At 38.1% G+C, this 13,135-nt stretch overlaps 2 protein-coding genes across 2 annotated transcripts in view; one reads left to right on the top strand and one right to left on the bottom strand.

Moving 5' to 3' along the window:
- Nucleotides 1-493, bottom strand: part of LOC119420856 (chymotrypsin-like protease CTRL-1) — a 16,186-nt gene extending 15,693 nt beyond the window's left edge. Inside the window, exon 1 of the mRNA XM_037688283.1 lies at nucleotides 487-493. Within this exon, the coding sequence (XP_037544211.1) occupies nucleotides 487-493 (7 nt within the window). The remainder of the gene's footprint in view (nucleotides 1-486) is intronic.
- A 357-nt stretch (nucleotides 494-850) lies between these two features.
- Nucleotides 851-13,135, top strand: part of LOC119420691 (serine protease 27-like) — a 25,294-nt gene continuing 13,009 nt past the window's right edge. The window contains exons 1-5 of the mRNA XM_037688121.1: nucleotides 851-908; nucleotides 1,995-2,015; nucleotides 3,101-3,263; nucleotides 3,650-3,900; nucleotides 3,990-4,132. Coding sequence (XP_037544049.1) covers nucleotides 851-908; nucleotides 1,995-2,015; nucleotides 3,101-3,263; nucleotides 3,650-3,900; nucleotides 3,990-4,132 — 636 coding nt within the window. The remainder of the gene's footprint in view (nucleotides 909-1,994; nucleotides 2,016-3,100; nucleotides 3,264-3,649; nucleotides 3,901-3,989; nucleotides 4,133-13,135) is intronic.

Genomic DNA, 13,135 nt, shown 5'->3' with positions numbered 1-13,135 from the left:
GTGGTTTTAGTGTTTGCATTAGATTTTTTGTGTTTGCGTTTGTTTTTTAGTGTTTGTGTTTGTGTTTTTTTGTGTTTGCATGTTTTTAAGTTTGCAACTTACATGTATTTGCTGCGTGTTTCGCCATTTGCTGTGCATTTGGCTGTTTGTTGTGCATTTGCACCCGTCAGCCAACGTATTTTCCGCAGTAAATAAATGATCAAATATAATAATTTGTCTCATTTGTTTAACTGGGTTCTCTTCATCTACTTTTAGGACTTGTGTGAAAGGCTGATAATGTTTTAGGTCATATTTATGCAGAAATATAAAACATTATAAAGGCTTCACAAATTTTCAAGCACCACCACTGTTTTATCACGTGCCCTCTGTAGCTAATGGTTGGCTTCAAAGTTAAGTGTTTTTAAGGATGACAATATTTTAAGTAAAAAAAAAAAAATAAATCTAGCTTCCTCCTTTAACTTTATTAACCTGCTCTCTATTACTTACTTGACATTGCACTTAAATTACAGATTGTGGTGTGGGTGTGGTGAATATCTTTAATGTACTGTACTGTAGATTTAACTGCATAGTTTTTTACAAAGCTGAGCTACAGAACAAGTGAACGACTGACTGATACTATTTTTATTCAGGACATGAAAAAAGTTTCTTTCACTTCTTTGTACAGGAAATGTGTTTCTGTTTGTACAACATTCATCCCTGCATAATGCCCATACAACAGTCATCAAGAACAAATGCATCCCATATGCTTTTTCTCAGAATTAAAATAAAAATTCTTGACATTGTGGGTGGAGCTGAACATAAGAAAAAAGTATTTAAAGGCTGAGATTTATGACGACAGATAATTTTGAAGATGGCTGTCCAAAGGCTTGTGGCTTGGTGTGCTGTGATGCTCATTCTGTTTTGCAAAGGTGAGAGAGAGAAAAACATGTTCTATGATTCCTAATTTTACTTAAATATTTGTCTTGTTACCAAATTCTGCATCGATGTGTGCATGTGTGTATATGTATATCATTGATGGGAGGATAAATAATGATTTCTGCATATAGCCATGACATTCTGAATAATAATAATAATAATAATGATAATGATAATGATAATGATAATATATTAAATGCTTTAAATATTTTCAAACTCATAAATCATGCAATTTTCATACAATAAATCTGGGCTGTTCAAGTTGAATGTTGTCTCATAATATTGTCTTATAGATATACAGTACAATTTAGACAGTTTTGAGGAATATTATGAAGTACTTACTGTAAAATCATAACCAGGACAGAGTGAAAAATGAATGATTTAGAAATTATATCTGTCCCTTTTTGTTTAGCAGAAGCAATAACCAAATTATGTTATCATTTGCAACATGCTACTATTGATCAGATGCTACAATTAGTTTTGACAACATGAGTATTTGGATAAATCCAAACACCCTTAATATCAAACTCACTGAGACTTTTGTAATCTGGATGAACAGATGATCAATACAAGCAGTTCTCATGTGTCTACCTGAAATCCCAGCTAATGACTGCTCAAAAGAAACTAACTTGGGAGTCTAACTACAACATTTTTTGCAAATTCTCCCAGTTTTTGACAAGAGAAAAATAAAATGTGTTCAAACTGTTGGGTTATAAACCACAAATATCTCCGTGGAGACATTAAAATTAAATGTTGAACTAGTCTGTTTTGAAATTTGTTGAATAGATTTATGTATTATATCTTACATGCAGTGATAAATCCATTTACAGCAAAACTAAACGTATGATAACTTTTTCATAAAGGACTTTTGTTAGGTTTCGGTTTGACGTCTGGACAAAAAGCATTACATTCTAGTTTATCCTAATTGTAGATATTTAAATAAAAGTTTAGATGACAAGAGGGAGGAAAAGCTACAGTAAATATTTATGTTTAAAAATGCAAAATCTTCAAGTTGTTCTGCAACGTGATGACATGGTGGATGTCATTCATCTTTCTCTTTTTTTTTTTTTTTTTTACAGGTTGCCATTCACAGCACCCTGGTAAGTATTAATGACCACCCATACAAGTTTGTCATGTTTGTTTAATCTTGTTAGAGCTACCCAGGAAGATTAGCTAATACTTTGCCATGTGCTTTAAAACAATGGCATTTTTTGTTGAAAGACCTGTGTACCCAAGGACAAAAGAAGATCAGGTACTCAGGTCTGGAGAGAGCTTTAATACGCAATTATACACCTACTAAAATAATTTGTTTTGTCTTTTGTCTAAAAACACAAACATAATATATATATAGTGTTCAACACTGTGTACTGGCCTTTTAACATTACAGTAGTCCTTCACTACTTCGTGGTTTGTTGCGGACTCGCTCTATCGCAGTTTTTTAAAATAAGATTGGACATGACACACAATTGGCTGATTGATCAATGAGCCACATGATCGGCATGGAATTTTTATTTAAAATAAATTATTTTTGATTATTTAGCACCTCCTGCAACTGTGTGCAGCCCACAGCTGCAGGATAAACTTCCTGCTGCAGCTGATCAGCTGTTCTCCCTGCAGCACGGAGAAATGGGCGTGGCCAAGAATGCTTGCAGGTGGCAAAGAGCAGATGAGGCAGGGAGTTTAAATCATGACATTCTGTACTGTTTTAGAGCGTTTAGACTTTGGAAACATTGTTTAGAATATTACGAGTGTGGGAAGGGTTTAAAACGCCTTAATATATAAATACTAAAATAAACTACTACTTACTACTTGTATTACTTCACGTTTTTTCACTTATCGCGGGGCATCAGGGTTACAGATCCCGCGTGATAAATGAGGGACTACTGCATTTATTTAACTGAACATGTTAGACACGTAAAAATTGTGAACCTAATAGTTTGTTCAAAAGAACCAAACTGCTTTTAGGCTCACATCTTTTCTAAAAAATACTGACTTTTTTTCTTAATCTTAACATTGCATTAAAATGTTTTCAATGTGTCACATAAACTTTATTATATTTACCTGCATGAGCAATGCATTCAAAACTTGGATTATTTCAGAATGTTTAAAATATATACAGTAATTAAGACATGAACACTTGTTGCATCAACTCCTTTTAAGCTTTTTTCCTCTTCCTTCATATTAGAATGTGGCAGAATGGTAGCCAGCAGCCGAATCATTGGAGGTCAGAATGCACCTGTAGGAAGTTGGCCCTGGCAGGCAGTTTTTAAACTGTACGGTTCCTTCTTCTGTGGAGGGTCACTGATCACCAACCAGTGGGTGCTGACAGCTGCTCACTGCCTAACCAGGTGAAGGTTCAATGTGTTTGGGTGCAGGGCAGGGTTGAAATATAGTGTTGAGAAAGAACTATGCTAAATTGGTCTTTGAGTTTGTTGACCCAAGAAATTGAGCGACATCAAATTGTGAAATTTCGCTTCCCATAGTCCCCATGATGACCCATGCCTTTTTATCAAAAGTACAGTTTCTTTACACAAATAAATGTCTGCAGCTTTATTACATTCAAAGTGCATGGAAGTGATTTTATTAGCTTGAAGACATAGTGTGTGTTTTTTTTATCTCTCTTTCTGCTTGTTTGAACATATATTCTTTTGTATGTAGAGACAGTTATGTGACAAGTACACGATCAAATTTAGATACTATATGACTACTTCTATTTATTTTTTTTGTCTTCAAGTAATGATGTCACCGGCATACAAGTCCATCTGGGTGTGCACAGCTTGTCAGGTTCCAACCCCAATGAAGTCATTCGAAGCCTCGATCAAATCATCTGTCATCCTCAATACAACGGCCAAACCTATGAAAATGACATTTGTCTTGTGAAGCTGTCAAATCCTGTGAATTTTACAGACTATGTAAGTCCGACCTGTTTAGCCTCAGACAACAGTACTTTTGATGATGGGCTTTCCACCTGGATCACTGGTTTTGGTGTGACTAGTAAGTTAAAAGTACCTTAATCATTTATAAACTACTTTTGGACTGCATATAAAGCTCTCTTTTCTTAAAATTAGGTTCAGGATCAACATCAGACATTCTGCAAGAGGTAGCTGTACCGATAGTGGGAAATAATGCGTGCACATGCTACTTGCAAGACTTCGCTGGAATCACAGAGAACATGATTTGCGCTGGAAAATTAGCTGGAGGAAAGGATACATGTCAGGTGATCACTTTTTGTCTGGTTGTTTTATTTCATGAATTTTTGACTGCAAAGGAAAATACTTTTTAAGAAACGTGGCTATATTTACATCGAACAGATTAATTTCAGACAACCTTAAAAACTCTTGTTGATTGACCCACAGGGCGACTCGGGAGGACCACTGGTAGCACAAAATGGCATTTCCTGGATCCAGGCTGGAGTTGTAAGCTTTGGTGATCGCTGTGGCTTACCAATGAGACCTGGAGTCTACACTAGAGTGTCCAAGTACCAGAACTGGATCAGTGACACAGTCTCTGACATGAAGCCAGGATTTGTGACCTTCAATTCCCCCGGATTTGACATAGACATGATCTTTGTCTGTCCTACAGCTTTTCCTTATACTACCCCAGCAATCACCACTGACGATAGTATATTTGGCAGTGGTGAAAACCTGAACCACTTCACTCAGCTGGTTGCTCTCTCTGTTCTTGCTCTGTTTCTTCATGTCTTTGTTGGCTGTGGTGGAATGTAAAGTATGCAGAGAAACCCAATGCACACATATGAAGTAGTTACCTATCTTATAACCAATTATTTTTATATTAATTGTATAATAATTACTTGTCATTTTGATTAGTACTGAAGTTTTGACAACTAATTAGATAAAAAAAAACATGATTAATTAAGAGATGCTCTTCAAATCAATTCATTTTTATTTTATTTTGTTTTTTTGGGGAGGGCCATTTGGTTTCCATACATTTAGGAATAAAAATAAACGTTGAAAATGTCTTTTTAATGACACTGATTTGTATATTTAATATTAAATACTTGCATGAAGCACAATGAGCTTATTTTGTTGGGGAAAGACTTTAAAACCACAACATTTACCTTTTTCACAATATGCAACATCCATCTGTCCATCCATCTGTCCAGTTTGTGTCCAACAGACACAAAAGTAGTAATACACATTGTGTAATACACACAGTTGTGATTCAATACATAGCTCAGTTTGGAGTCATGGTTCAGTAAAGTTTTTTTATAATATAACAAAGAAACAAATGCTAAGCGCCGTTTTTTTTCCCCCACATAATTTAAATGAACAAAAACTGTCCCAGTTGCAGAGACAGAAAAGTAAACCACCCTTTTTATTGTGGAGACTTGAAGGTAGCAGGCCAAGTACACCAAGGTAGGAATTGTAACCTGGTAGGTTCCCTGTAAATTAAAATTAAAATCATATACTGTCTTATTCAATTCAATCTGTGTTTTACAAGCCATGAGTCAAAGGAGTTTGACAAACTCCAAAACTAAAAGGTATATTTAAAAATATATACCAAATAAAAGAAAGAAAGAAAATACATGTATGTTGTTTGAGATCATTTTGAACATGGAAAACAAAAGACAATACAGAACCGAATGTCACCCATGTCAAAATACAAAATATATGTATCAAATGTTAAATAATCACACTAGCTTCCTAACTTAGGGGTAAGCGCTAACCTTCTGTTTTTATATGGGTGGCACATGATAAATACCAGGTGGTTAATGTAACTGTTTATTTGATGCCAAACACTTTCAAAGCACAAAACAATGTCCCTTTAGGTTTTACAGGCATACAGTACCTACGTCAATGTTTTTGTTGTTGTTGTTGTTGTTGTTTTCTCAAACAAGCCAGATAGTCAGAATTTGAAAAGTTAGTTTTAATGCTTACCCAAAAAAAGATTATGTTAGACCTAAAATACTAGGATATCTAGAATACTAGGATAAAGCTACTCAAAAGCAACATTTCATCAATCCATCCATCCATTCAATATCTTACCCACGTCTTCCTAATTGGGTCATGGTTGTCACTGGTGCCTATATCCAGCGGTCGCTGTTTGAGAGGCAGTGGACACCCTGGACAGGTCTCCAGTCCATCACAGGGACACATGAAGACAAATGAGATAAACAACCATTCACTCTCTCACTCCAAATAAAACCAACTACGTCAGTTTTAACTGGCTATAACTACCTGTATATGGAACCTGAACCACAGTAAAGCTTTATAACAGCCCTAAGATTACAATCAGTTATTTTAATGCTAATAAACTCAACAGTATTTGCTAAACTTTCAGTTTTATACGAGAGGCTGGGCCAATACGGTGGCGCAGTTGGTAGAGCTGCCGTCTCTCAGCGAGAAGGGTGCCGGATCAAATCCTGGATGGGGGCCTTTCTGGGTGGAGTTTGCATGTTCTCTCCATGCATGCGTGGGTTTTCTCCGGGTACTCCAGTTTCCTCCAACAGACCAGAAACATGCATGTTAGACTGATTGGTAACTAAATTGTCCCTAGATGTGAGATAGAAGCTCAAGTTAAAATGGCTTTGCAATGTCTATATGTAGTCAAAAATTAGCACAAGCTCTGTGAGGTTACAAGAAAAATAGGAATGTGTCAATATTTTAAATTTAAAGACGAAGCTTTTGTCCCTAGTTACCCATGTCCCAGGATAAATTTGATAGTTGGCTGGTATCTGAGGCCAAACGGGAGAGTCAGATTCAGATATGCTACAATTGTTGATTTTTCTTCAGGCAGACTGTTTTTCCTTGTCAGCCTTGAGTCCTGCTGGAACTTTCCAGTCTAAAATGGTCAAATTTATTGGTATCTGCTCCATTGATCCGTGTTATGAGCCTTCATCAAGGTCGATCTCAACATGCTGATGACTCCAAGAAGCCGCAGGTGGCCACGATTTTCACAAATCACCTCCATCTTATGGTTTAGCTCCTAAATCAGCTGATTTTCAGTACTCGTAGCACAAACCAAACCTTTGCACTGATTCGGAAGCTTTGCCATGACGGAAACTGCTGCCTAAGTCTTCTTCAAAAGTCGATAAAACAGAGCCCCGCCGATGCCAAAGAGAAAAACCCTGCTATTATAAATCCAAATATTTAAACATCTTCAGTGTCCTCCTTAGACAGAACTGAGAGACACATCAGCTGCCAAACTCCCCACGGACCTCTGACGTATCCCGCAGCATGAGTCTCAGATGGACAAGAGGGTTCTCCAGGACCCTATTGTTCTGTTGAAAAGATTTTGTCAATTGCGTTGAAAGTCCAGCTCACCAGATCCATAATCGTGTTTTTCGTTTGGTAGATATGTACCAGGAGCTTCAAACACAAAGAGCAGAGCAGAAGGAATAGGAGAACAAGGGGAGGGAGAGCAGGAGCGTCTGCCTTGAGCAAGAGCCAGAGTAGAAAAGAATGTTGGATGTGGTCTGCCATGATGCTCTGAAGCCACTTCTCTACATACGTTACTTTAATCAGTTGGCATTAACTCAGCATTGGCCAATTGTGTCTGCATTCCCTGTTCCTGCTTTGTTTTTGGAATTGCCACAGCCATTTGTCCAAGCAAGCCAAGCCGAGCAAACAATCTGACATCAGCAAACTGCAGCCGTTGATTGGCCTATGGATCAATGTCACTGGATGAACCAAGGCTGTACTTGTAAACTTGCAGTGCTGCCAACTTAGCAACTTTAGCAAGTTTTCAGACCCCTCAAGTGACATTTTTTTCAAGCAATTAGCAACAAATCTAGTTATTTTTTTCAGGTGAGTTTGGCGACTTTTGGAGACTTTTAGAGGTTACACATAAAGGCACTGATCATTCAGCAGTCACTGTCATCAATGAGCAGCAAGTGCTGCTGTAAGCCCAGCCTGCTCCCGTGAGTGGGGGACACATTTACAAATGAGACACACCTACACCTGGGAAGAACCAAATAGAAATGAGGGGATCAGAATTGTTCTAGATATTGGAGAAGTCGGTTCACAACTGGTATTAACTACTGTAACCATCACTGCATTCTGTACTCATAGGTCAGTTGGTCATCATTATCTACATGTATCTACACATGTATTTGTATGTACCACTAGTCGATGTTTTCTCCATTTGTGAATAACGTCCTTAAGTTACAGTGCTTACAAAATGTATTCAACACCTTACATTTTGTGCTTGTATTGCTGTCATGATTCACCCAATCATCCATTAGTTTTTTTTTTTTACCCACTTCTTCCTTTCTAGGTTGGGGGGTCATTGGTACCCATGTCCAGTAGTCTAATTTAAAGTGACTGTCCTATTTCAACTCAGATATACAAGTCAGGGATGGATACATAAATAATTCCAAGGCCCTTAACATCTCCAGGAGTTCTGTTAAATCCATTAATTCAAGAAATGGAAGTATGAAAGAAGAAATGGGACATGTGTACATCTATCCAGATACCAGTGACCGTGCAAGAAGGAGAATAGCGAGATAGACCACTTAGACTCCTGTGACCCCTCGGAAGGAGTTACAAGCTTCAGCAGGTGAGATGGGAGAGACTTAACTTACAACTGTTGCCACGTTCTTCAACATTCTAAGCTTTATAAGAGCATGGCAAAGACAAAATCATTTCTGAAAACGGAATAAACTTAAAATTAAAAAAATGTAAATGACAGAACAAAAACAAAACCACAAACCTATAATCCTTCTTAAGGTCCTCTAAACACTTGGCTTTGTTACATTGGTACAGTGAAAAATAAATTGATGTTTTATTTAATTTTATTTTACCCCTCAGTAGATAATTTATTTTCTTTAAATTGTATTTGCTCATGTTTGGGTTCCTAGTTTCAATGCTGATTTTGTTTATATACCAAAAGTTAAATATTTAACTTTATGTGAAATTGCACTGTTTGTTTGGCATGTACAACTGGACAGACCACAGTGTTGTCTGGGTGTTGGAAGACAATACCAGTCACACCTACCCTAAACAGCTGTAAGACACTGGGTGAATCTTCCCCACCAAAAACCCTCTCTTCAGTTAAGCCATGACTACAACAGAGAGTTTGATACAAGGATGGTGTCTATTATTTCATGTGGCCCTGTGAGAGAAAGGGTGGGTCTGTGGATTGGGTTTGCTTTCCATAGATAGTATTAAATGAAGTGAAGAAAGCTGATGCCAACAAACTCGATAAACTCATCAAGAGAGCTGGATCAGTTCTGGGAGTGGACCTGCAGTCTCTGACAGAGGTGTCTGAGTAGAGGATGCTGAGGAAACTGTATCAGGTCTCTCTTGTAAATGAGTCCCCGAGGCTCAATGGGATTAACCTGTATAAATAAAGGTTGAATGAAAAAAAAAAAAAAACTAGTCCAGATCCTGAACAACACATGATACACTGGCTTCTTACTGCAGCACCTTCAGTCATAGACTGAGACCACCGAGGTGCTCCATTGAACACCACAGGAAGTCCTTCCTTTCTGTGGCTATCAGTCTTTTCAACTGCTCCCCCTTTCTACACATAGGACAGTAAAATTAATCCTGCACCACAATAAACTCTTTAATGTTTCTGTCTGCACCTGTTTAGAACTTAATTGCTGGTATTTTTATATTCTCTGTTATTTTTTATATCTTGTGTGATTCCTTGTGTATGTTCCTTTGTACTGAAACTCTGGCACTGGAGGAGGGGGCGTGGCAAAGAAACCATCTTAGCACCAACATAACTGGTTTGTTCCACTTTAGAGTAAGTTGTTGGGGGAAGAATCAGTTTTGTGTTGTGTGTTTCCTTGACTGATGAAGCCTTCCGGATCAAAGGCGAAACATTTCAGCACAAAAAAAGAAAGTGTCCAAATGACCTGACTGAAAAATGTTTGATTGTATACCTGGATTATTGAGCATGGACTTTGTTGTTGTTCAGTCACCAAGGTGGTTAGAAAGCTCCTCGGTGGCAGGGCCCCAGGGGTGAATGAGATTCGCCCGGAGTTCCTTAAGGCTCTGGATGTTGTGGGGTTGTGTTAGCTTACGTGACTCTGCAATATTGCGTGGGCATCGGAGGCAGTTCCCCTGGATTGGCAGACTGGGGTGGTGGTCACTCTATTCAAAAGGGGGACCACAGAGTGTGTTCCACGTACAGGGGGATCACGCTCTTAAGCCACAACACTCCCTAGTAAGATCTATTAGGGGGTTCTCAAGAGGATGGTCGGTTGGATAGTCGAACCTCGGATTCAGGAGGAGTAGTGCGGTTTTCGTCCTGGTCGTGGAACACTGAACCAGCTCTACACCCTCAGGGTGCGTGGGAGTTTGCCCAACCAGTCTACATTTGCTTTGTGGACTTGGAGAAGGTGTTCGACCGCGTCCCTCGGCGAACCCTGTGGGGGTACTCCGGGAGGATGGGGTACCAGGCCCTTTGATACGGGCTGTTAGGTCCCTGTACGACCGGTGTCAGAGCTTCATCCGCATCACTGGCAGTAAGTCGGGCTCGTACCCAGTGAGAGTTGGACTACACCAAGGTTGTCCTTTGTCACCGATTTTGTTCATAACTTTTATGGACAGAATTTCTAGGCACAGCCAAGGTGTTGAAAGAATCGGTTTTGGTGGTCTTAGGATTGCTTCTATGTTTTTTCCAGATGATGTGGTCCTATTCTATTCATCAGGTCGTGATCTACAGCTTTCGCTGGAGCGGTTTGCAGCCGAGTGTGACACCGCCGGGATGAGGATCAGTTCCTCCAAATCCGAGGCCATGGTCTTGAGCCGGAAAAGGGTAGAGTGCCCTCTCCGGGCCGGGGAGGAGGTCCTGCCCCAAGTGGATGAGTTTAAACATCTTAAGATCTTGTTCACGAATGGGGGAAAAATGGAGCGTGAGATCGATAGGCGGATAGGTGCAGCATCAGCGGTGAAGCAGGCGCTGTACTGGTCTGTCGTGGTGAAGAGAGAGCTGAGTCAAAAGGCGAAGCTCTCAATTTATTGGTCCATCTACATGCTTACCATCATTTATGGTCATAAGCTTTGGGTTGTGACCAAAAGGACGAGATCACGGATACAGGCGGCCAAAATGAGTTTTCTCCACAGGGTGTCTGGGCTCTCCCTTAGAGATAGGGTGAGAAGCTAGGTCATCTAGGAAGGACTCAGAGTAGAGCCGCTGCTTTTCCACATCGAGAGGAGCCAGTTGAGTTGGCTCAGGCATCTGGTTAGGATGTCTCTTGGACGCCTCCCTGGTGAGGTGTTACGGGCACGTCCCACTGGGTGGAAACCCAGACGAAGACCCAGGACACGGTGGAGGGACTATGTTTCTTAGCTGGCCTGGGAAGCCTTGGGATTCCCCCAGAGGAGCTGGCCCAAGTGGATGGGGAAAGGGAAGTCTGGACTTCCCTACTTAGACTGCTACCCCTGTGCCCGACCCCAGGTAAGCGGAAGAAAATGGATGGATGGAATTTTAAACAAACGGTCACTTAAATTAATCACCTTAATATCCACTTTAAAGCTAGGAATTAAAAAAAAACTTTTGTGTTAGAACTTAATTCTAACTTTGAAACTTATACAACATTGATAAAACTTACTTGCCTTTTTGGACATGCATGCATATATTTGTACAAATTGTACTTGAGAGGAGATTATTACAGCCTCATATAAAATCAATAATGATGATGATATCAGAAAGGTATCGGTATCGGCTGATATCCAGATTTGGGGATCGAATCAGAAGTAAAAACAGTGGATCGGTGCATCCCTATTATTCATACAGGTTAATCCCATCAAGCCTCGGGGACACATTTACAAGAGACCTGAATTTTAAGAAAGAGTGATTTGACAACAATGACAACAATAGACAATCACAAAGGATGTGTACAATAAGTATATAGCTTAAATCAACCAGTAAATGGATGCAACCTCTGTCAAACTGTATTAAATAGTGAGAAAATGAATGTTTCCAAACTGTTTACAAATTACATTTGAAATTTCTTATCTAAGGGTGTTGATATCTTTCCATCTTAACATTGTGCAAACACATACAGTAGAATATGTATTTTGTTTCTGTACACTTTAAGTTAGAGTTTAATTATTTTAAAATGTGATGAAGACCAGTGCATTTTTATTATTGCTGGATGTGTAAAATCAGTTGCACTAAAGGTTTTCCATTACATTATTATAATAATAATTATTATAGAACTTTGACAACAGTTACTGTTTTAAATATGCTATATATAAATACATTTAAAAAATTGACTTCTATTATTATTAGTATTATTATTATTATTATTAATATTACCAGGAAGTTCCCATTGAAATAAAAATATCTCTTTTTTCTGGTCTAGATGGTGACAAAACATCAACATTTGGTACTGCATACAACAGCGCTGGGAAAATAAAAGCACTTGCGTAAAATAAGAAACTTACCCTATAAGATGGGTAATAAAAATAAATTTTAAAAAAGTACAACATTTTTCAATTGTGTTTCTTCACAAAAAGCAGGTGCAACAGAGAGAAGTCAGGAATATATACTACCTTATGTCTTGACACATATCAGCTGTTGTCTATGCAAGACATATGTTCTAAAGATAATTTTAAACACATTTAAATATACATATCATATTATACTAATATTACTTATGTTCAGTATCACATTAATACTTATAACACAATGAATGCTGAATTGCAGAAAAATGTAAATAATATTATTTCTGGTTAATTTCATCCTTCTGGGAGGTGAAACAGTTGCCATAATCCAGTAAATCCCTCCTTGGGTGTGGAACATTTTTTTTATATCAGCACAATGCCCACACAAGACACTCAAGACAATATTCATATTGAAACCTTTTCCCAAAAGACCGGTGTTTGATTAAATGAAAAGATATCAGTGAATATAAAGTGTGGAATTCATGGTGGAGAAGAGAAGAAACATTAAAGTTTCAAACTTGATATTAGCAGATTATTTTAGAGATGGCTCTCCAAAAGCTTGTGTCTAGGTACGTTGTGATGATCATTCTAATGGGCAAAGGTAAGATTTAGATTCCTTACTTAATATGTTTTTTTTATTCTTATTTATTAGACTTATTTGATATATTCAGTGATTTAAAAAATATTTATCCAATTCCTGAAATCAAGGTTCATTTTCAACACAAGAAACACTCGTCTTCTGGAATTTTTAAAAGCATAAAATCAATTTAATTTCAATGTAATCAAAGTTAGACCAGTAAAACTTTCACAATAGTTTTCATTTTTTCCTAATGAAAGCCTTTTTTTTTTTTTTTTTA

Source organism: Nematolebias whitei, chromosome 1 (assembly GCF_014905685.2).
Source record: "Nematolebias whitei isolate Nwh7 chromosome 1, NemWhi1, whole genome shotgun sequence".
Taxonomy (NCBI): domain Eukaryota; kingdom Metazoa; phylum Chordata; class Actinopteri; order Cyprinodontiformes; family Rivulidae; genus Nematolebias; species Nematolebias whitei.
The sequence above is the reverse complement of the archived record's forward strand: the minus strand, read 5'-3'. Positions and strand labels throughout refer to the sequence as shown.